The sequence below is a fragment of the Astatotilapia calliptera genome, chromosome 3, assembly GCF_900246225.1.
Source record: "Astatotilapia calliptera chromosome 3, fAstCal1.2, whole genome shotgun sequence".
In the NCBI taxonomy this organism is placed as follows: Eukaryota; Metazoa; Chordata; class Actinopteri; order Cichliformes; family Cichlidae; genus Astatotilapia; species Astatotilapia calliptera.
Window position 1 is genome coordinate 22,378,131 of NC_039304.1, and position 25,044 is coordinate 22,403,174.

Consider the following 25,044-nt stretch of genomic DNA (forward strand, 5'->3'; position numbering starts at 1 on the left):
CGTGAGAGTTTTCAAAGAAGAAAAAGGCAAAAACTGACTTCCTGACTTGAAGGAAAACAACACATTTATATATCATAGAGAAAGACATGAAACACAACATGTGAAAGAAGCGGATATGTGTTTGCAATGGACAGGAAATGTACTCACGTCAAACAACTGCTGTAGTCAAAGCTACAGGTACTGTTTGAGGTTAGTGTAACAGCGAAAGAAGCACAGAGAGATGAAAATCTGATCTTATCTGGTTTAAGTGCAGCTTCTATTTCTGCATTTATTATTATTCATACAAAACACTTTGTGATCGTCTGCATCACATCAGAGTGAATCAGAGTCAGTGATGATGGCAGACTTTGCTCTGCATGACGGGGTTATTCTGTAAGTACATTTCTGTCGTTGTTTGAATGGCACCAATTTTGATAATTCATTCAGTCAAGTTTTAAGACATTCATTTGTTAATTTATTTTAATCTCCCAGTGTGTTCAAATTAATTTTCAGAGGCAAAAACACATTTAATTAGTTCCAGCAGTTTATGAGTGCAGGTGGAGAGGAGTTTGGTTTTACTGTTTAGATTATTTATGGATAATTATTATCTTTCATTCATATATATGTGCGCTTGGAGGTTTGTAAATATTTATTAAAATTATACATATGTGTAATAAAACGTACTGTCTGTCTGTTATTGGTCAGTTTAGTCTGCATATTACAGGCCTTTTCATAAAAATCTGACAGACATGGTCAGACCTTGTTAAGTTGTTATTTCTGTGTAAAAGGAAGGAAGCAGAGAGAAGTTTTAAAACCTCTTTGTTTCCTTCTCAGCTCTTTGGTATCTGCTGTGCTGCTGCTTCACTCTCTCTCTTTACAGAAAGTTGTAGAAGTTTTCAGACGTGTCACTGCTGGATGTGAGGATGGGAGCCACTTTGCTCTGTGAGCTGGGCCTATTCTGTGAGTACATCACTGACTCCTATTGTTTGATTCATACTGATCCATAAACATGTTTTAGTAAGAAGAACAGAGCATCAGTCATTTGTACCATTGCAGGTCATGTGATCAGAGGACTCTCATGTTTGTTACCAACATGGTTGTTTGTAGACTGGATTAGATTTTAGTGCACTGACTCAGATCAGAGTGAAGCTGGTTTAGTTTATCTAAGAAAGGTTTGTTTCTCCATCAGTGATAATTTGATGCATTTTGTATTGTAATATAAAATGTAACCAATCATACTAGACACTGATAAGACTCCAAGCAATTTAAGAAGCTTGGTTAGGAAAGCGACTTGAGTTTAAACCCTAATGGCATTTGTCCCTTAAGAAGATCATAAACTGACTATTTATTCTATTTATATGCCTCACACAATGAGGAACTGTGGAATGCCAGGACTGCCAAAATGAATTAATTAAATACAACGTTAAATAATTAAGTAAATGTGTCAGTAATTAATAACAATTTAAATTAATTAATTAAATACATATTTATGACATATTAATTTGTTAATTATCAACACATTTAATTAAGTATGTATATATTTCACATTTTAATTAATTATTGACACATTTAATTAATTATTTCATGATGTATTTATTTCATTTTGGTAGTCCTGGCCCTAGGGGTCAGGACTGCCAAAATGAATTAAATGAATAAATTAACTACACGATTAAATAATTTTCAGCGCCCAGTCTCACCGCAAAGTGTGTGATAAAGTTAACATTGTTAAAGTTAACATCAGATCTTTGTGCTTTTTGTTCAGTAATCATCGTGACCTGTGTATAAATGCATAAACTTCATTAACCCTTGTGTGGTGTTCGTATTTTTGTTACTCAGCCAGTGTTCATGGGTCTGGTGGACCCGCTAGAGTTTTGGCTTTCCAAATTAACACTATCAAACAATTTTATGTTAAATTACTCAACAGATGTTTACTTCATCCCAATTACAAGACATATGAACAGCAAACATGGTTAATTTTTTCCCTTTACCTTTGTTAGATCACATTTATGAATTAATGTGCTTCTCGTTTTTCTTTTATATAAAATGTTATAAATAAATCAGTTATAATCAAGTGGAGTGAGTGGAAAGACACAACACATTTACACGTGAAAAAATAATTAATTGTTTAATTTTTCTTTTGAAAAAAACTGAACACGGGTCTCACAGACCCGAACACCATACAAGGGTTAAAAGAGATAACGTTGGTGTTTCAGTCATGTAGTAACCATTAGCTTTAACTGTACAAAGCTTGTTAGACACTATGAAACACGTACAGACCTTATGCTTTTCGACAAATATTTTTATTGTGAATATTGATCATGAGGGTAAACTGAAAGCTCACTTTGCTGCCTTGCAGCCCTGTACACCTCAGAGCGAGGTCAGCATATCCAGGATATCTTCAGCGCTCTAGCACACATCCTGCTCACCTGTCAGCTGTTTAACACCTGCTGCTTATTCAGGAAACGCCCACGTTACCTGGTGATATTCACTGTTTAACGTGGGCAGCTAAAGTTCAATATAACGTAATGTCGTCACAATATTGTGCACAAGTAAATTAGTTGTTTTTTTTTTAGTTCAGAGCTGCTGGTGCTTGTGTTTCCCTCACAGTGACTGACCTGGGTTACAGACGACAAACACAATTTAAACCGAGAGCGATGGACACCTAGAAAACTACAGAGCACTTTATCAGCGGCTGATATCTGGTCACTGGCACACAGCTTTAAAACGAATGAACACTGGACTTAATTTACTCAGGTTCTGTCTGCTGGGTCATGTTTACTTCACTGTTTTATTTAACACTGAGCAAATCGGTTTGGCTCAGATTAAAGTTACGTTTCATAACTGCATAGTTTTACTGAAGTTTAATGTCACACTGGAGCACGTTATGTTAATCCAGGGTTAACAGTGTCGGTAGTATCAAACGAATAAAATGGTCATACGAATCTAATTCACGGGTCATATTGATATTCTAGGGCCATCCCTGTAGACTGTTTGATGGACTGCTTGTCTTCCTGTTTGTAACCGCCGCCTGTTTTTTAATAAAGATTTGGATTTCTGACTTCAAAAAAAAGAAAAAAAAAAGATATTCTAGGGCCAGGACTGCCAAAATGAAATAAATAAATACACCATGAAATAATTAATTAAATGTGTCAATAATTAATTAAAATGTGAAATAAATAAATAAATAATTAAATGTGTCAAAAAACTATTAAATGTGTCAATAATTAATTAATTAAATACATATTTATAAATTCTAATTTTAATTAATTAATGACACATTAAATTAATTATTTAACGGTGTATTTAATTAATTCATTTTGGCAGTCCTGGCATTCCACGGTTATAAAAGGAGGATGATGTGCCAAGCGAAACAGGCACTTTGTGAGGTGCTGAGGCTGCCAGCCCCCCCCCTCCCCACACGCACACCCCAGTTACCTCTAGAGACTCTGATTATGACCCTTCACTTGATATGTGACTAGGGTGTTAGCGCTGACACAGGCACTGGCCGCTTCCCTACATGTGAGGTCAAATACACGACCGCTGCCGGTTTTCTGTTGTGTGTGTGTTTTGTGTTTGCCTCTGTTAATAAAGTCCAAACCTTTGACACTGACTGGGGCTGTCTCTGATGTTACCTCCTTACATCCCTAGGCGATAACAGCCACATTTGAGTGTCTTTAGTTTGATAATGTCTGAAGTTTCTGTCTTTATTGTAGTGCTATGTACGCTCCTCTGCACTGGACACGCTCAAGGTGACTGAGAGGTTTTCACTTTTATTTAATTTATTTGTTAAATATTCATCTTAAAATACTACATAAATCTTAATTACAGTTCACATGTGTTTTATATTTTTTATTATTCAGTATATGAACAGTGTATGAACGTACTGTCACAGATTGTGTCGTGCATAAATGTTTTTCAGGTTGTTAACTTTGTGGTTGTGTTGGATTCTAGATGCTGTGCTAACTATTGAACCCAGCTGGTCCAATTTTTTCATTGGAGAGTTTGTTACCTTCAAATGTGACATGAATGAAGGAAAAGACACTGACTGGGAATACAAAACCAACAAGGATGGTCGAGAATTAATCCGCTACAGCACAATCAAAGAGTACACATTAGAAATTAAATATTCAAGTCACAGTGGTGAATATCAGTGCTCTGGTCGCATGAAGGGATCATATTATACAAAGATCAGTAACACTGTCTCTATAACTGTATTAGGTAAGTCCTCAATGACCAATAATGTGATGATTCATGTTGAAAATCATTTGAATCATAAAATTCTGACATTTAATGAATATTGTCACTGAAACTTGTTTTTTTCTGATACATTGAAACTAGAAACTTTAACAAGAACTTCTGTATTTTACTGGTTACTTTGCTCATAGTATACACAGTATTACAAAACTCACAGACTGTCATTCATTATTACTAAACGTGTGTATTTTAATGTATAACAAGAATAACTGTGGATTAAATTAATTTTAAATAAGGAGAAGAAGAAGCATCAAAAGCTTCATAAAATTTAGGGTGATGATGTTTCTGTTGTCTAAACCTGAAACTAGGCAGATCCCTCTGAACCCATCATTGTGTTTCCTTCAACAGTGAACTGCATTAGTTTACATCCAGTGTGACTTCTTCAGGCCTGAGATTGGACAAACATTTATACTGTGTTTATTTAGAGATCTACAACCTGAATTACTGCAGCTCTGTCACCATGTTGAGACAGAAAAATGGCAAACATTTGAAATGTCTTAAACTGCTAGGAAAGAAAAAAACAATATAATGAAAACATGTCTGTGAAGGTTCTCAGTCATCCAGGTCATCGTAGTCTAAGGAGCTTGCAAAGAAAAGCGTCTGGACTTTTTTAGGTTGCTTGAAGAAGTTTCACCTCTCATCCGAGAAGCTTCTTCAGTTCTAGGGTAAAATGTTGGAGAGTCCCAGATTTAAACCCCGTGGGAGTTTCCCCCCAAATGGCTTCTTTCACTCCTCTTTCAAACCATGACAGATGGTTTGTGAGCAACCATCTTTGAACAGAGGCGGTGGTTTACGACACCAACTGTGTGCGATCTATAATCCAGTTTTGAGATCCCTTCCCAGACACCTTAACGCCCACTCACATCCTGGGCCATCTGATCTCAGGAAATCACATGATAGGGTGGGGCCAGGTTTCACAATGAGCTCACCCAAAACCTTGGCTGAATGTGACCCACACCCGCTTTCACACCTTGGCTCATGTGATTAGGTAGAGGATCATCAGGGGTTCTTTGTCCCTCTTTGGGGGGAAACTCCCCCGGGGTTAAAATCTGGGACTCTCCACCATTTGACCTTAGAACTGAAGAAGCTTCTCGGATGAGAGGTGAAACGTCTTCAAGCAACTCAAAGAAGTCCAGACGCTTTTCTTTGCAAGCTCCTTAGAATATAATGAAAACATTTGGAGATTTTGTTTTGTTGGAATTTGAGTCAAATGAAAAAAAAAAATCTTTTAAAATTTAGGATTTTTTAAATCTTTATAATGGATCAGGTGTACATTGTCCTCTCTTCTTTTTCATAACAGCATATAGACCCAGGGCCACACTGACAGCAGGAACCACAATCATACCAGTAGGGGCAGTGTGACACTGACCTGCTTTGTGCAGAGCTCTGATGGATGGAAATATGAGTGGTTCAGACGAACCCAAACAACCTTTGAAGTTCCAATAAGAGGTCAACAAAACAGAGATATCAGAGTATCTCAAGGAGGAATCTACAGCTGCAGAGGAACAAGAGGAAACCCAGTTTACTACAGTGATAGAAGTGATGATGTCACTGTTACGATAACCTGTGAGTTCAGTCATTTAGTTTGAAATATACATTCACTCATGATTATCAAACATACAATGTTAAGTTTTCTGTGTTGATTTCATGTTTCTATTTGTATCTCAACTGTTAATATGTGTAAACAGTTTCCAATAAAGTTGTTGTAAAACAACAACCCAACTGGCCTCAGATATTCAGAGGTGAGACGATCACTCTGACATGTGAGGTGCAGGAAGGAGGTGAAACCACACAGTGGACACACAATAATGATGTGACATTCAGAGTTTCGGAGTCCAGCCGTGGAACCTTTCACCTGGTATAGTGACGGCAATACTACCCCGATGCTACATCACCAGAGGACAATAATTACAGAAATAAACAGAAATACAAATACTACTACTACTATTACTAATAATAATAATGATAATTTCCAACAAATAGCAGCAAATCTACAATTTTTATCAGAAAGAATAAGTCATTCTGGCCTGTGATCTCATAAAGCACTGCCATTTGTTAAAATAAAACAGACACATGACTGGGTTTAATACAAAGCCAATCAGATTTGGAGCTTTAGTGAAAATATTCAGGGTTGGAGCCACACCAGCTTGAGGGCAAAGCAGCAGATGGAGGAGAATCGAGGGAAGGAAGTCAAAAGAAAAACATCAAAATAATATTACTGTTGATATGACTACTATCCTCACCGCCACCATTCACCTACAGTAGGAGGCTAGCATACTGAGGTTGCCTTTGATGGTACAAAACATTTCATGAACATTGTTGTGTTTGTTGGGGAGAAAACTTACAAATCTACAGTACAGCACTTCAGAGTCACTGCTAGCAATCAAAGATTTATGTAAATTTGACAAGCTGAATGCATTCTGTACAGGAGACATTGCACGAGATTGACTGACAATGGTCTACAGGCAATCAGGACGCAGAACACAATGCGCTGAAAATAAAAAATAAAAATAAAAAAGCATGAAAGCTGCACAAAAAATATCCACGAAACAGAGGGGCGTGAAAGTTGACCTGCGTTATAGCGAGGGACCACTGTACCGTACACAATAGAATAGAATAAAATAAAATACTATAAACAATAGAATACAAATGCTATATACAACTGAGTAAAATACAATGTTGTCAGAGAAAGAGAATTGTACTTAGTGTTATTGCACATGTGTGGATGTGTGTGTTTGGTCAGCTGCAAAGTCTTTGTTGTGGAGTGTGACAGCAGCAGGAAGGAAACACCTACATCTGTCATCTGTCCCACATTGTGGGTGCCACAGCCTGCCACCGAAGGAGCTGCTCAGTGCTGTCAGAGTCTCCTGCATGTGGTGGTTATTAATGTTGGGAAGGTTACTTTTAAAATGTATTCCACTACAGATTACAGAATACATGCCCCAAAAATGTATTTCGTAACATATTCCGTTACGTTACTCAATGAGAATAACGTATTCTGAATACTTTGGATTACTTAATATATATTCATGCTGTTTACAACTACATGAATGTGATTTATTACTATTACTGAAGGTCTGCAGCTCCAAACCGTAGTAAAGGGACCTCTGGCTTATATGTCAGGTTCTGTGTCGGGCTCGTAGCCGAAAAATAGCTTTACTTTGTTGTCTGGGTCAAGTTTGCTAGCGAGAGACAGAGAGAGGCGTTGAAAGACTGCTCCAACGGAACTTATTGTTTCGGAGGAAAACACGAACACAGTGTACAGTCGAGTCTTAATAGCTTACTTACAACCGGGCTCGTCAGGCACTCTTCTTGGCTGCAGTGGTTATTATTATATTTACATGCTTCCAGCTCCCATCTCTGCTCGATGACAACTCGTACTTTTCCACTCTCCTTTTTCTCCCTCCTCCCCCTCACAGACACATAACGGGTATGGCAGTCCACTCTCCTTGCTGCACGGACTACACTGTCCATGAGGCTACATTCTTTAGGGCTATGCCTGTAACACTCTGCCTATTAGCTTAGCACAACAACAACAAAAAAAAGGTGCTCTGTCACCCAGGAAAGATAGTGATGTGTCGGTCGCGAACGAAGCAGCTCTTAGAGCCGACTCTTTGAAGTGAACGACGCGAGTCGTCTCCTTATCGCGAGCCGTGGTTTTTTTTTCTTTCTCTCACCCTCTCTCTCGCACTTTTTTTCCGCTTCACTCCGCACGCGAGCCTTGTGCTTTGCTGGGAAGTAGGGGGAGGGGCAGTAGTTACACTCCCAGTAGCACAGGAACAGAGCGGCAGGGAAAGAGAGCCAGGGACAATAACATCAAATTAGAAAGGTATAGTAGTCATCCACAACTATTTTCAGTTGCAGATGATAAAGAAATCAGAATGTTTATTCATGCAGGCCTATATGACAGAGAATATGCATCTTCTTTTTGTTTTCATATTTTTATTTATATTTAATTGTGTTGTGGTTTGCAGTGTTTTGGAAAGGAAAAAGCAAAAATTTTAATAGTTAAAAGTTGAAATGTAAATAGTTGGTTTTTGTATTATATGATTTATTTATTACATTTTATGTGGAGTGAATAAATAAAAGTATACTTACGGTGGCCGTTAGAGACAGAGCACGTACAAACCCCGAAGCATGTAAAAATTCCAAAACACGTAAAAACTCAGAAGCACGTACAAAACACAACAGAAGTGCTCCACGATGCTAAGGGCAGTGTTGAGCTTTTGTTACCTAATGGCCACACAAGCCAAGAAGTACCAACGACCAGATTTGGTGTGTAAAAGTAAAAGGTAAATGAACATTTTTTTAAAATAATTTGAATATATTTGAGTGCTTGTGTATAAATATACAAACAATACACATATGCTTTCAATTGTGTAATTTAAGTGATCTAGGCAGCTCTGTTTTGGAAATTCAGTTAACGCCGAAAGAGTCGGCTCTTTTTAGTGAGCCGAAAGAACCAGTTCTCTAAAAAGAGTCGGAAATCCCATCACTACAGCGAGAGCGCATCACCCTGTAACCAAGGCAACCATAACCTTGCCGCTTGGAACAACACAACATAGCAGTCAAACAAAACCCAAACAGTCCTGACCCGTGACAATATGAAACAGGAAAAGACCGCCATGTAATCCATTTATTTCAACAAAGTAACTGTATTCTAAATACCACCTTTTTAAACGGTAACTGTAACAGAATATAGTTACTTATATTTTGTATTTTAAATACCTAACGGTGGTACATGTATTCCGTTACTCCCCAACACTGGTGGTTATTAATGCATCCTTAATTATGTAATGTCTGAACACGAGAGGCACAGTCACAAACCTAAGGGCTAAGGAATAACAAAGGGAACTAGAAATAGAAAAGGCAAAACCATGAAAAACCACTAAATAAAAGAATCTTAAAGAATCAAAAACCTAAACACAGAGTCAACAGACCATGACAAATTACTTTTTATATACAGCAAAGAAAATAAAAAAGTTTCACAGTGTCAATCTAAATTAGTTTACAGTTTATTGTTTATGTTCACCATTTCCATCTAGTTGTTTAAATTGTTTAGATTGAGTCATTTATTTGTTTTTTCTTTGTCTAATCTGAACTGCAGATAAACCAAAGGCCAAACTGAGAGCTGATAACACAGCTGTTCCAGTAGGGGGCAGTGTGACCCTGACCTGCTCTGTGAACCCATCATCATCATCTGGATGGAAATACTACTGGTACAGAGATGAGAAATCCTCTGAAGCCCTGACCACACAAGATGCAGTTTTCCACTCAAATGGACAAATCAGTGTCTCACAGGAAGGACTCTACAGGTGCAGAGGAGGAAGAGGAAACCCAGTTTACTACACAGAGTACAGCCAAGAAGTTCAGATTAACAAAACCTGTGAGTTTGTTAGGACATTTTAAGAGACTCGGCTCGTGTTGATGTGTTCACTGTGGAGGGTCAAGTCATTTAAACACAGCAGGGGTTGACTCAGAATCTAGTCAAGGAAAACAGATGAACTGGATCTTTTATAAAGTTATGTTATGAAATATTAAACATAAAAAAGTTGATTAATAATTAATTTTTGTTTGTTGTTACAGTAACTGTGTCAGGAGCTGACAGCTCTTCGTCTCCTGTGTGGTTGATGGTTGGACTGGTTTGTGGAGTCTCTCTCATTATTATTCTCCTGCTCTTGTTGTATCGCTGCAGACAGTCCAAGTGTAAGAGCCTCTTCTTTTCATGCTGTATTACAGAGTTTATTTACTACACACACTTTAATTATTCACACATATACATGTATTCTGATCGAACAATTCACATGACAAACATGTGTCATAACATTTGTCTCTTTCACAGGTTCCTGCTTCACCAGGTTGGTAAAATACTTTTTATTATTATTTTAAACAAACATCAGTTACTTTTGAGTTTATTGTGTTTATTTCCTGTTTCAGGTCGATCCAGTCTGAGAGTCACAGTCCGGGCTCCTCCACAAATCATGGATTCAACCAGAATGAAACTCATGTGTACGACTCTGTTCATCCTGGTCAGCACTTAAACCGATCTTATACACATCGAGGGCCGTTCAGAGTTTAGGGTAAGTTTGTCTGCTTCATATACAGAATGATGTTGTTATTGTACAGTATGGTATTGTCCATCTATATGTCACCAAACTAAACAGTTTCTCTCATGTTTTTACTCTCTCTCAGTAATTCTGCTGCCATGCAGGCTGGTTTATTCTTCACATTATTAAATGTCTTCAGCTCATAATATCTTTACATGTTGGAAATCACTTTGTCTTTTTGTGCTTGTCTTACAGGTCAGTGAGGAGAGCTGTAGCAGCAAAGCCAAGAAGAAGCTTTTTATGAAGCCACTCTTGCTCCTCTGCTGCCCAAATATCAGACATGCTCAGCTTTATGTACAGTTACAATATTACATCATAATATCATATACTTACTTATAGCAAAAAGTAAATGGAGGTATATTCAGATTTGAGTTCTGTTTATAGTCAGGTATTTCTTATATTCATTCTTAAAACTTTTGTTAAAGACTTTTTCAAGAGCAGTGAGAAGAAAGTTTGAAACGTGATCTTTAGTATCTGATAGGACGACTCACATTAGGACGTAATGGTATGGGCAACAACAAATATCTTTATTGGTCTAAATTGATACAAATGATATGATCGGTACTGTATGAATTTAAATGCAATAAATATGTTTCATGTATTTTTTTCTGTTTTTTTTTTCCTAATTTATAATTTTCTACGTGTATAGTTAGAAGGTAGAGAGTAAATTCTTTTTACATTTGAATGTTTTATGTTGATTTTGGTTCAGTGTGTAAGATTCATCCCAAACTAACAACAAGAGGTTAACAGCAGCTTCCACTACAGGAGACTGTAATGTTAAATTTAGTCTATAACATTTTCTGTTGTCCAAATGGTAATTCAAAATGACCCCATGAACCACAGTAATAGGTTTGTACTTCATGTAATACTTTATTTAAAAATCATTACATCATCATTTATAACATCAGACATTACTTAAGCATATAACATACATATTTTTAATAAAGAACAATGTGGTTGCCCGTGTTTATAAATTACACACTAAAGTGTAGTAATGGAGGAGAAAAGCTTTATGAGAGATTAAGGAAATATTTGCTTATACATCACTAATGCTCACTGGTATTTAAAGTGTTACTGAAGTCACAGATGTAGCCAAATCTGGGAAGCTTTTTTATTTACTGCTGTGCTGCACATGCACAGTCTGCTGCAGGCTGTCTGTTGAATTCACAACGGCACCAGAGCGCCCTCTACTGACTCAATAAGACCTCAACATTGCCAATATATTTAACCTGCCACACAGAGCAGAGCTGCCAGCATTTCTTTCCTCAGAAGAACAGGGGGTGGCTGTAGCTCAGGAGGAAGAGCAGGTCATCTACTGATCAGTTCGATCCTTGGCTCCCCCAGTCTGCATGCCAAGTATCCTTGGGTAAGATACTAACCCCTAAGTTGCTCTCTGAACCATCTATGCATGCTATGAATGAGTGTGATGTTAGTTAGTAAGATCTCACAAAAGTTCATCTTAGTTCATCTTAATTTTTTTTCTCTTTTTGTCCCTTGCGGGGCTCCGTAAATTTGCAGCTTTCATCAACCACTGCTAATCAAGTGGGTGGAAGAGGTTTGAAGAAAAAAAAAACTTTAACTTTATTTACCATGAGCCCACCAGCGGGTGGGCTCATGGTAAATAAAGTTAAGTGTCAGTGTGGATATACAGATATAGTTCCTTGTCCCATATTTCCCATGTCAGACTCAGAACTAGTGACAATGATCATGTACCTTAATTATTAAAAAGTATTGGTACTAATATAAGTATCAGCGATACAGGCCCTGTATTTACTTGGTATCAGATTGATACCAAATCTTGTATTATTGAACACGACTAATAAATAGTAATGTTAAATTCATTATACTGTTATTATTTCAGCACCATGGACAGCACACATGGTTTTCACTGCATGAGCTGTGCTCTCTAACACGCGACTGTTTGTAGGGGTGGACAAATTTAGCACACATATCAACAACAACCCCAATCACAGGACCCAGTGCAATACTTCAGTCAGCGGGGCATGATTGTGGATGCCGTGTAGGTGCATCCGCCTTCCCTGCACGGCACTGCAAGCCACGCCCCGCCACAACCTCCATAGTCCTGAGAAGGCCACATGTGAGATGAGCAGAGCTACATGGCTGCAGCACTGTCCTTCAGTACAGCAAAGCGATATGGTCGGAGCAGCAGGAGAATCTCACTCACTGGGTTAACTGCCAGTCAGCCACAGAGAGGACCCACTAGCCACATGAACCCACAAGACTGTGGGCAAGACGCCAGAGGTGTTCTGACTTTCATCCATGTTTCTCACACAGCATGCTGGTGCTCTTGGCCAGGCACGTGCAGAGGGGGGGGGTGTGTGGTAGAGGGGCTTGAGCACCCGCCCCGTTCCTGATGGGTGCCCAAAGTGCCCTTTTGTTGAGGCAGCTTTTTAAAAAAAATATAGATATATATTTTTTTTATGTGTGTGTGCGTGCGGAGTCCTGTCTGTGCCCCTCAACAATAATATTTAACTATTGATCACAGTTTTGCTAAATAAAAGGATCTGGCTTGCATCAGTCACATGATCACATTTAATCACTGATCGCCCTTGACGGCAGAACGCGCTGGTTACGAGCCGGGAACGAGCTCACAAAGAGCACGCGCATTTTTTCCGGTCCGGAGCTGTAGGAGAAACACAAGTTAACTCAGAGACACAGACTGATGCGACACAACCAGTAAGTAGGTGTACAGCGCACACTGTAGTGTGTAGCACCCAGGAGTATTAGCTTATTATGTACACGTTGGTAAGATGTCTTGTTGTAACTGACGAACTGAAACAAACGAGCGTGCTGTGTGTGCAACAGCGTGACAAACATTACGTGTCCTTTTATTAACTACACAAGTAGTGCTGGTCACAGCTGCTGGCTACCTGTGTAAGGCTGTCATGGGTCTGTAGCTCTGTCACCGTTTTAGGGAACATATTTAGTTTTAAAGTATTTAGAAACATATTTAGTTTTAAAGTAAGTTTCCGGGCTTTTCCTGCCTTTCTGGGGGGATTATATTTCACTAAAAAACGATCTAATATGCATGTCCACATAATTATGCATTATTATAATTATAATATATTAAAAATACACGCTGTATTTTAAAGAACATACATTAAGAAGCAGATTATATTAGATTTATATTTTAAATAAGACAAAATTTGGATTTTACAGCAGTAAAAATAAGCTTTGCCCTGCACAGAGTGGATAGTGAAACAAATGGAACACATGCCTCCGCTGCTTAAATAATGATAATATTAATGACATTATTTCATATTTATTACTTCCCCCTCCTCATTGCTTTATTATTGTAGCTCTAGTAATAAATAATAATGTAAGGATTCTGGATCATCACCATGATGCCCATAGTATATACAGTATTCTGAAGAAGGTCTAAAATGTCCCTGTGTGTGCGTGCATGTGTGTGTTTTATTTAGATGGATTTAAAAAAAAAATATTACTCATGATATAACATTGTCCAGACATGCCTGGTAAGGACATGAGGAGGAAACAGCAGGAGCTGTGTGAGGCTACTAAAGGCAGGGCTATAACATTTTTCTGTCATCATTTTATTATAGATTAAGTGCAAGAGTTGTTAGGTGTGGATAATTAGATTATAGTTTATTGCAATAGCAAGTTGTGCCTTGTTCTCACATAGCAAGTGGAGAGTGATATATGAAATGATGGGATGGAAGGAAGAAGAGAAGCAAAGAGTGATTCACAGGCAGAGCCTAAATTATTTCTCACAGTTTTTTGTGTCCTCATGGTTTCAAGCGCTGTCACCAATCTTTGCATTTAGTTATTATCTCATGACACTTGTTTAATCAGCTACCATCTCTCCTGTGGAGTTTTTAATGTCTACAGTCTCAGATCAACACAGCCCTGCCCTCCAGCACTATCCACAGCAACCCCTCAACAGCAACATTGTACCCATCAGGTAAAGCATCGGCTACGTTTGCTTTGCCTTGTTGCCCATATTAGATTTTTGATGAATGTGTGTTGTTGTTATTCAGCCTGGTTCAATGTGCCCCTTTTTAACTTTGAGCACCCGCCCCTTTAAACCTCTCTGCACAGCCCTGCTCTTGGCTTCTTGGTCTTATGGGATGCAGATGCTCTCTAAGCACAATTTACCACACTGACAGGTGTTATCTACACTAGTGTATTCAGCTTTGCTGTAATGTTTTGATTCTGAGTCTCACCATGGTGCACTTTGCTGGTGTTTCAGGGGTTTTGATATTATGAAGATTAAAGGCACAACTTCACAAATCTTCATACACACACACACACACACACACACACACACACACACACACACACACACACACACACACACACACACACACACACACACACACAAAGAAGAAAGAGGGGAGTGATGATGTTTCAGAATAATAGTAATTGACAAATGGCTACATATGACATGTCTAGTGGTTCAGGTCACCCTTTAATATCCCCCACCCCCCTCCGAACAGACTGTGATGACTGCATGTGTGTAAAAGACTGTTTTTGGTTTATTTTTATCTGCTGAAAATCAGACACCACAAAATTTCTGTCTGGGCCTCGAAGAAAAGAGGAAGTGCAGCCTGTGGTTTCAGCCTGAATTCTAACGTTCATCTTTCAACACAGCAGAGTGGAAATTTGCAGGTATGACAATGTGTGAAAACAGGTTAAAAGTAGCTTTATTGTGGTGATGACACATGCTGGACTAAAGAATAAATAAAGCATGTGGGCATCAAGAGAAACGGTGAAAAGCTTGTTTCTCACGCTCATGTCTTTAAGAGTCTCTGCATGGACGTGCTGTAAATGTTCATTTATCTCTGAGATAAATAAAATCATCCATCACTCTCTCTGTCCACAACATCATATACAGACATGTTTTTCTTCTTACTGCAACTTCCAAACAGGCCAGTTCCTCACAGTATAACACAAAACTCCAAAGTATAATCACTGCTTTGTAACCAACAGAGGAGCCAGTAAATCATCTATACTTACTGATACTAATGTGTCTGTTTGGCTGCTGTTACAGAAATGGTTCCTACACCTGTGATGATGACGTCAGTGTTTGACTCCAAACTGTCTGCTGGACTCTGCAGTATCACAGAGTCCACACGTTTTTAGGCCTTTTTAGACTTTATATCTTGAAGCATTACAATATTAAAATATTGATAAGTACTGAAACTTCTGCACTTAACTTTTACATATAACCTGAAAATAAGCTAAAAACAGGAAGTTACATCTTAATATATTTTATCTTTCTAAAAGAAAAGTGGTGGGATGAAAAAAACACACCTGCTGTGAAAGAATCTAAAAGACTTGGTCATGAACATGTTGGTGAGTTTGTGTAGATGATACTGCAACAAACCTTAATCATAACCTTTGTAAGAAAGTGTTTGAAAGAATGAAGGATGGTGGCTGAGTTTTCATGCTTTTACTATGATTAATACAATAGCCTGAGTGACAAACTGAGACACACTACATGCTCGTGTGGAGGGACTAGCCAATCACAACGTAACCGCACTTTAAAGTATTCACTGTTCTGTCCTTTTGGACTCAATGTGGGTGGAGCCTATAGTAGCTGTCATAATATGAAAGATAACAGGTTATGGAGAGACAGACAACCATTCATGTTCACATTCACACCTGCAGGCAACAACCTGAATCACCAGTTAACATAATAATATATGACTTTGGACTGTGGGAGGAAGCCAGAGTACCCAGAGAGAACCCAGACAGACAACCATAGTGGGAGTTGTCCCTTAAGAGGGTCATGAATCCACTATTAATTATGTGTGTCATGACATGAGACAAGGTGTGAAAAGTGGGTCATTGTGCTGCATTCCAGATACCTCCGAACTTGGAAGTTGGAAATCGGGCGTGGCGTCACTCCCGAGTTGCAGAAAAAGACAGGAAACACAGGATTTGTGTTGGTTCTTGGCAAGTTAGAGCAATGCAGGTATGATAGTAGTGCAGTATGATGCTTGTTGTTGTGACTAATCAGTGTTCAAACATAATCATGGCTCATTCAAAGAGTTTAAAATACACAACAGTGTAAAGTTTTTTGTCACGGCTGGGTGGCCAGTGTGTGGTGTAAGAGTAAGAGCAGATGTTTGAGACAGGAATGAACAAAAACTGAGACGTTTACTTTAGGTTGGACCAACAATATAAATGAAGAATGAAAGGAAACTAGGACGATGTTAACAGCAAACTAAACTGGAGGGAACTAACACTAGACACAGTGAACATGAAACTTAAGTGTCACCAACATGAATGACATGAATACCTGAGACGTGACTCGTGATGAACAGAAACATGGCTCATGGTGAAAAGATGACCTGCCAATGAATGAATGAAAACTCACACCACATGAGCGTGATGAGGGAAGTGGAAACACAGCTGTAAGCAAAACTAAACACAGAACGTGATACTGTCAAAATAAAACAGGAAACGTGCAGACTAAGAAACACAGACCTGAGACTCAGACCAGGGAAGAAACAGACATGGAAGCAGAAACGGGAGTTTGGGAAAAAATGACATAACAGGATGCAGAGCGAGGGACAGAGAGATCTTCTGTGTTATTTAGTGTGTTTATGAAGTGTAGAGGTCCAACACCTCACTGCATGTACATATGACAGGACACTGCACAAATCACATAAAAGTCTCTGAGAATAAAGCATAATTATGAGCTGGTAAAATATGTCACCTGACCTGAAACAACAGAAGGTAAGAAGCAAACACAAGAAGCAAGCCTGCATGTTTGCAGTGGACAGGAAATGTGAACACGTCACACAACTGCTGTGGTCAAAGCTACAGGAGCTGTTTGAGGTTTGTATAAAAGGAAAGGAAGCACAGAGAGGCCACAGTCAGAAGAAACACTCTGGTCTTATCTGTATTAAATGCAGCTTCTCTTTTTATTATTGATGTAAAGTCAAAGTGTTTGAGATCAGCTGAGGATCAGAGTGCAGCAGGGCTGGATGTGAGGATGGGGCACTCTTTGCTCTGCATGACGGGGTTATTGTGTAAGTACATTTGTGACATTGTTTGAATGGCACTGATTAATGAAAGTGTTTCTCATGTGTGAGAATTAGAGTGTATCACTGGTTTGAAGTGTTTATGTGAGAGTTTGAACAAAGCATATTTGTGATGTTTATGAAAGTTACAGACAAATGTTGGCTGGTTCCTTGGTTCAGTTTAGTCTGAGTATCGTGTTGGATACATCGCTGCTTGTTGCACTTGACTCATTGCTATTGTCTTTAAGGTCATATATTAATACATTTTAAATTAAACTTTTATAACTATAAGTTTAAAAATGTTTTCTCATGTCTCAAACATACTTTTTATGCACAGAGACAGAAAAATACTCTTAAACTCTTAAAACTAATGTCCTAATTTAGTTTGTTTTGTTTGATTTTCTGTCAGTTTGATCCTAATGATGTTTGATCTTTACTTCATTACTCTCTTCTACGTTAATGCTGATGGTGAGACATGGTTATTTTTCTCTCCTTTTTGATGCTCAATAAATAATTAGACTTTTATTTTTACTTTTTAATGTTAACAAAAGACAATCAGAGTTTAGAAACTCAAACATCTGCAGTGAAATGTCAGAGACAGAAAATATCAGAGTAGTTTTATTATCATAGAGACTAGAGTCTAGAGTAGGGTTAGATATCTACCCTGTGTTGTTATTAATCAATACTAAAACAGAATGAAGATACTCATTTGCATCAGTGTTGATATCCATAGTGTTGTCTTGGCTTCCTCCAGCTGAGGCACATCGCATGTCAGATTTACGCTATCTCATGTGTGCATTGTTGACCTTTGAAGTGTTTTTTGTGCTTCTTCCTTTCCTGCTGTATTTCGCTACACTTGCCAACCAATGAACATTCAGCAGACGCTGACATCATCAACTTCAAACAGTGTGCAGTCAGGACCTTAGAGGATGCACGAAGCATGTGTTGGGTGGGTGAAAGTCCCTCCCAATGAAAAGTCTACACAGTCGACACATTTGCAGGACTCTGCTCTCGAAGCTGAATCCTGCTTCTGTGAATCAGCTGCGCTTTGATAGTTTGGAGGGACACATAGTGCCACCTGCTGCAGAGATATTGTTAAATAGTGGTTAAAAATCTGTAAATGATATCAAACATAAGATATGAATGCTGTAGAAACTCATTAACCTGAAGATGTAGAGCACAGAGCGATGAATCAAACATTTTTATTCCCATTAATTGTTTTATTGTTGAGTGCGCTCCCAGTGCAGCTGTTGATTTCTGAGGCTCTGAAACTTTAAACTGGATCAATTTAAACTTTAAAGGTTACAGTCCCACAGCCTAAAAAAGGAAACATGGACATAACTTTATTTGCAGATGAAAGTGAAATAAATTTGATTTACATGATCAAACACTCTTGCATCTGTTCTCTGTAAAAGACACTTAGTATCAGTCAGCCTAATTTCTGATACAATGGATCCATGCTTTCATGATGTTATGCCAAATTCTGACCCTACCATCTGAATGTCGCAGCAAAAACTGAGACTCATCAGATCAGACAATGTTTTTACAAACTCATGTTGTCAGGTTTTGGTTTTGAATTATAGCCTCAGTTTCCTGTTCTTAGCTGACAGGCATGGCAGCTGGTGTGGTCATCTGCTGCTATATGACATTTACTTCATGTTGTGCATTCAAAGACACTGTTCTGCATATCTCGGTTGCAATGAGTGGTCTGGCCATTCTCCTCTAACATTGAGTTATTTTCACCCAGTGAACTGCTGCTCACTGGTTATTTTCTCTTGTGACTATTCTCTGTAAAACTTTGCTGCAGTGTTAAATCTTAAAACAGACATAGATCAGGAAACTAAACTAAACTAAACTAAACTAAACTAAACTAAACTAAACTAAACTAAACTAAACTAAACTAAACATGGTTTAAAGCACAAATGTTAAAACTACATTCTTCCTGTTTCACCACTTACAACATTCATATAACTGCTGTGTTTGTGGCTGTGCTGTATCCAAATATTTAACCTTCCAAATGAGTTATTATCATCTGTTTTTACTGCAGATGTTCTCACTGAAAAAAAAATATGAGAATTATTAGTATTATTATTTTATGTTAACAATATTTAAATAAAATAAATGTTTTTCACACTTAAAACAAGTCTTGGACTTTTGTTCTCCTCATTTCCTCTTTAACCTTCAGTCAGCTCACATATGTGAAATGAAACTTACTGTCTCAAATCAAATCAAATCACTTTTATTGTCACATCACATGTGCAGGCACACTGGCACAGCACATGTGAGTGAAATTCTTGTGTGCGAGCCCCACAAGCAACAGAGATGTGCAAAACACAACAACACAAACGAGCAAAATACAAGAATGGCCAACCTGAAACTAATAAATATATGTACAATATATAATAGTGTGTGTGTGTGTGTGTGTGTGTGTGTGTGTGTGTGTGTGTGTGTGTGTATACACATTTTTACAAATTAAATAGTAAAAAATAATAAAATAAAATATATGAAAATATACAGAATCTGTCTGTTATTGGTCAGTTTAGTCTTTTTATTAAAGGCCTTTTTCATAAAAATTGGGTCAGATCTTGTTAAGTTGTTATTTCTGTGTAAAAGGAAGGAAGCAGAGGGAAGTTTTAAAACCTCTTTGTTTCCTTCTCAGCTCTTTGGTATCTGCTGTGCTGCTGCTTCACTCTCTCTCTTTACAGAAAGTTGTAGAAGTTTTCAGACGTGTCACTGCTGGATGTGAGGATGGGAGCCACTTTGCTCTGTGAGCTGGGCCTATTCTGTGAGTACATCACTGACTCCTATTGTTTGATTCATACTGATCCATAAACATGTTTTAGTAAGAAGAACAGAGCATCAGTCATTTGTACCATTGCAGGTCATGTGATCAGAGGACTCTCATGTTTGTTACCAACATGGTTGTTTGTAGACTGGATTAGATTTTAGTGCACTGACTCAGATCAGAGTGGAGCTGGTTTAGTTTATCTAACAAAGGTTTGTTTCTCCATCAGTGATAATTTGATGCTTTTGACATCCTAATATAAAATGTAACCAATCATAGAAGACACTGATTAAATATTTAACGGCAGTGATTAAAGCCAGTGCTAGATTTAAACAGCCTTTTAATGCAGACTAACAGTAAACTGCTTCCTTAGTCAAGGTATAAAAGAGTACTACACTGACCCTACTCCTTACTAAATGAAACTTGCTTCCTAAAGGAAGATTAGAGCTCGTCCAGCCATAAATAGAGATTTTTTTTAAACGCCCAGTAGGCAGGTTTAACTTCAGCTTAATGGTGTTTGCTGTTGAAGACAAGTGAATTATTTCCACCTTATATTATATATCACCTTCTAGAGAAATTCTTGATGAGAGAAGTGACCCATTGCAATTTGTCAATGACATCACTTTTTGAGATGTCATTGATCTCAAAAATACATTTTGAGATAAGTACTGAAAAGTCAAATACATAAAGGAAATACTGGGGAGCTCATTTCCCTGTTGGAAGCCAGTCGTTCACCTGTTGCCCAAAGAGGATGGACTGTACCGTTATTAGGACACTAATGTTTTGTTATCACCATGTTTGTTTGTAGACTGGATTCTATTTTAGTGCACTGACTCAGATCATAGTAGATGTAAATCTCCAAGTGTTTTAAGGCGCTTGGTAAGAAAGCGACTGCACTTTAAACCCTGGTGGGATTGTTCCTTAAGAAGGTCATTAACTCACCATTGATCAAGAAATGAGACATCATTACCAACAGTGTTTTATTTATGTTACATTTCAAATCTAACATCAACAAAACACTCACATGATTTGAGTGTCTTTAGTTTGATAATGTCTGAAGTTTCTGTCTTTATTGTAGTGCTCTGTACGCTCGTCTGCAGTGGACACGCTCAAGGTGACTGAACAGTTTTCACTTTTTCTATTTCTTCCTTTTTATTTAGCAAAGATTATTCTCAACCTGTATGACTCTACATAAATAAAGTATTAATAATCAACCAACATTCTGCCTTGAGCATAAAGTGTTTCAGATTGGCTGTTGTCTGATTGTTTGTGTTGGTTTCTAGGTGCTGTGCTAACTATTGAACCCAGCTCGTCCAGTTATTTCATTGGAGAGTTTGTTACCTTCAAGTGTCAAATGAATGAAGGAGAAGACACTGACTGGTATTACAAAATCAAGAAGGATGGTCGACAGTATGCCGCCTACAGTGAGAACAAAGACTACAGATTAGAAATTAGCTCAACAGGCCACAGTGGTGAATATCAGTGTTCTGGTAGCAGGAAGGAGTCACATTATACAAAGAACAGTAATACTGTCGTTATAACTGTATTAGGTAAGTCCTCAGTGATTAATAATGTGATGATTCCTGATAAAATACTCATCTGAATTATAAAAAATATGTGTTTAATAAATGTTTCATTGAAAGTATTGTATTTCTTATGTGTTGGAACTTTAACAAAGATCCTTGCATTTTACCTAACTTTGTTCACAGTACACACTGCAACCAAAATACTCAGACATTATGTCATTACAACATGTGCATGTTTTACTGTATAACAAGAATAACTGTGGATGAAACTTAATTTAAATTTATGAAAAAAGAAACATCAAAAGATCCATATAATTTAAGGTGACAATGTTTCTGTTGTCTAAATGTGTGTGTGTGTGTGTGTGTGTGTGTGTGTGTGTGTGTGTGTGTGTGTGTGTGTGTGTTTCCTTTAACTGCATTAGTTTACATTCAGTGTGACTTCTTCAGGCCTGAGTATGTATGAACAGTATGAACAAACATTCATACTGTGCTTATTTAGAGATCTACAACCTGAATTACTGCAGCTCTGTCACCATGTTGAGACAGAAATCAGAGAAATTTAAAGTGACTTAAACTGTAGGAAAAAATATATATAATGAAGACATTTGTAGATTTCATTGGGGGCGATTTAAAAAAAGGATTTTTTTTAAACCTTTTCTACATTTATATTGTATCAGGTGTGCATTTTGTTCTCTTCTTTTTCATAACAGCAGATAAACCCAGGGCCACACTGACAGCAGGAACAACAATCATACCAGTAGGGGGCAGTGTGACACTGACCTGCTCTGTGCAGAGCTCTGATGGATGGAAATATGAGTGGTTCAGAGGAACCCAAAGAACATATGAAGGTCAAATCAGAGATCAACAAAACAGAGATATCAGAGTATCTCAAGGAGGAATCTACCGCTGCAGAGGAACAAGAGGAAACCCAGTTTACTACACTTACAGAAGTGATGATGTCACCATTGAGATAACCTGTGAGTTTGATAGAAAGGTTTTTGATTTTATTTCTATTGAACTCATTGATTTGCATGTTAACCTCAAAGTGATTTTATGAAAGCAAATCAGACTCATTCCAACTTCTTCCTGAAAAAGTCTCATTTGTACAGATAACGACTTTGTGGAGAAAAGTGTGTTTATGTTGATTATTTAAAAATAAGTTTCTGATTGTGATTCAGCTGTTTTACACTCGCTTTATTTAAAAACAAAACAAAACAAACAAACACAGGTAAACAACAGAAGCTCAGATGTCCCAGTTTTACTGCTGGGCTCAGATCACTAACAGTTAACAGTTCACCCATCTCTGCATAATTAAAAGAATTAAAACAAATAATGTGCTATAATTTTAAAAATTGTACAAATACATGAAAGTGATGAACATCAGCTTAACATTTTGTTTTGCTGTTGTAGTAGCTGTGTACAACATTTAAAATGAAATGTTAAATGATAGAAAATAACTTCCAGTCAGCTTTTGTGTGTGAACTTGATTTTTTCAAATAACTTTTTAATAATATTTGTAGTAAGACGACTTTAAAAACACACACATACTTCTCTTTCAAACACTCTCCTCCCACTCCGACAGAAAGTAAAGAAGTTGTTCACGGCACTGTAACTATTAAAACAGTAATGAACAGAAAACAGAGATGAGGCATTCAAACTATTTTTGATTTGAAAAAAAAACAAAAAACTTTTTTAGGCAGTCGAAGTCTCACATGCAGAAAAATTACACATTGTTTTCTAAATTGGTCAATGTTTAACACAAAATCGGTGCTGTAAGAAATTTCTTCCTTAGACAACCAACAATTTAATGATTAACTTTTTCTGTATCTTATACAGCAAGTAAACCCAGAGCCACACTGACAGCACAACGTTCAGTCATACCAGCAGGGGGCAGTGTGACACTGAGCTGCTCTGTGGAGGGCTCTGCTGGCTGGAAGTTTGACTGGTTCAGACGTGATTCAGTCTCTTCTAAAGCTCAGCTCATGAGAGGAAATGAAGGAAAAACAGTTATTCATGTCTCACAAGGAGGTCTGTACCACTGCAGAGGAGGGAGAGGAGATCCAGTTTACTACACAGAGGACAGCAGTGACGTCACAGTTATAGAAACTCGTGAGTTTAATAATTGTATTTCTGCCAAACTGAGAGATGTCATTTTGTGTTCTGTGCTAACAATTTCATTCAACAACTGTGAGTTTATTAACCCTGAAATGAGAGACACCTCCTGACAAATAGAAGAATTTATTCCGTCTTATTTTTTTATCTTCATGTTTCTATTTGTGTCTAACTGGATATTTTTCTGTGAACAGTTCCCAGTAAGCCCACTGTGACCCTGCAGCCATCCTGGACTCAGATATACAGCGGTGAGACAGTCACTGTCAGATGTGAGATTCAGGGAGGTGAAGGAGCTCAGTGGACGTATGAATGGAGAGCAGCCAAGTTAAACACACCTCCAACATCCAATGAATACAGAATCATCAGAGCTACTGAGTCTGACAGTGGAGGATACAGCTGCCGGGGCAGGAGGGACTATTTCTTCTCAGAGTGGAGTGATATCATCACACTGACTGTGTCATGTAAGATCTTTCATCCAGAGTATCTAAATAAGGAAAAAGCACTTCTTCTTTCTTACAGCTTTATAACTGTCTTTCATGTTGGTCAGTAAAATGTTTAGTTTTTATTCCAACAACAAAAACCTGAACAGCAGCTTTTTATTCACAGTGAAGAGAACAAAACATATGAGAGTAACTTCTCTGCTGTGCAGCTCTAATACATGAAAGATGAAATGCAGAACAAATGCTGGATCTGTCTCATCTGCTCCACCACATCCACTAAGAAACATTAAATCCACTGATTGTTCCTCATGTGTGTTTTTAACTTAGAAATGCAGCAAATTAAATATGAAAGATTAGTGTTGTGTTTGTGTGATAGTTGTACAGTTTGTTGCAGCTTCACCATTAAAGTTATGTGATATTTATTATTTCCATATTTCCACCAAGTTATTTCAACTGGTTTGATTCAGTCATTGACTTTTGTTCTTTCTCTAAACTGAACTGCAGATAAACCAAAGGCCAAACTGAGAGCTGATAACACAGCTGTTCCAGTAGGGGGCAGTGTGACCCTGACCTGCTCTGTGAACCCATCATCATCATCTGGATGGAAATACTACTGGTACAGAGATGAGAAATCCTCTGAAGCCCTGACCACACAAGATGCAGTTTTCCACTCAAATGGACAAATCAGTGTCTCACAGGAAGGACTCTACAGGTGCAGAGGAGGAAGAGGAAACCCAGTTTACTACACAGAGGACAGCCAGTCAGTCAGGATTGGGAAAGCTGGTCAGTTTAACATGAAGTCAGATAAATTCCTGATTAAGGAGGAAG

The 25,044-nt window shown here is 37.9% G+C and overlaps 1 protein-coding gene across 4 annotated transcripts in view; it reads left to right on the forward strand.

Moving 5' to 3' along the window:
• LOC113018950 (sialoadhesin-like) overlaps nt 1-25,044 on the forward strand; it is a 105,292-nt gene that overhangs the window by 29,163 nt on the left and 51,085 nt on the right. Inside the window, exons 1-3 of one of the 4 annotated variants that reach the window (XM_026162409.1) lie at nt 23,509-23,773; nt 23,971-24,237; nt 24,721-24,999. The exons of the other annotated variants lie outside the window; for them this stretch is intronic. Of the exons in view, the coding sequence (XP_026018194.1) occupies nt 23,647-23,773; nt 23,971-24,237; nt 24,721-24,999 (673 nt within the window). The 5' untranslated portion in view covers nt 23,509-23,646. Of the gene's footprint in view, nt 1-23,508; nt 23,774-23,970; nt 24,238-24,720; nt 25,000-25,044 lie in introns of those variants that run through there. 4 annotated transcript variants of the gene reach the window in all.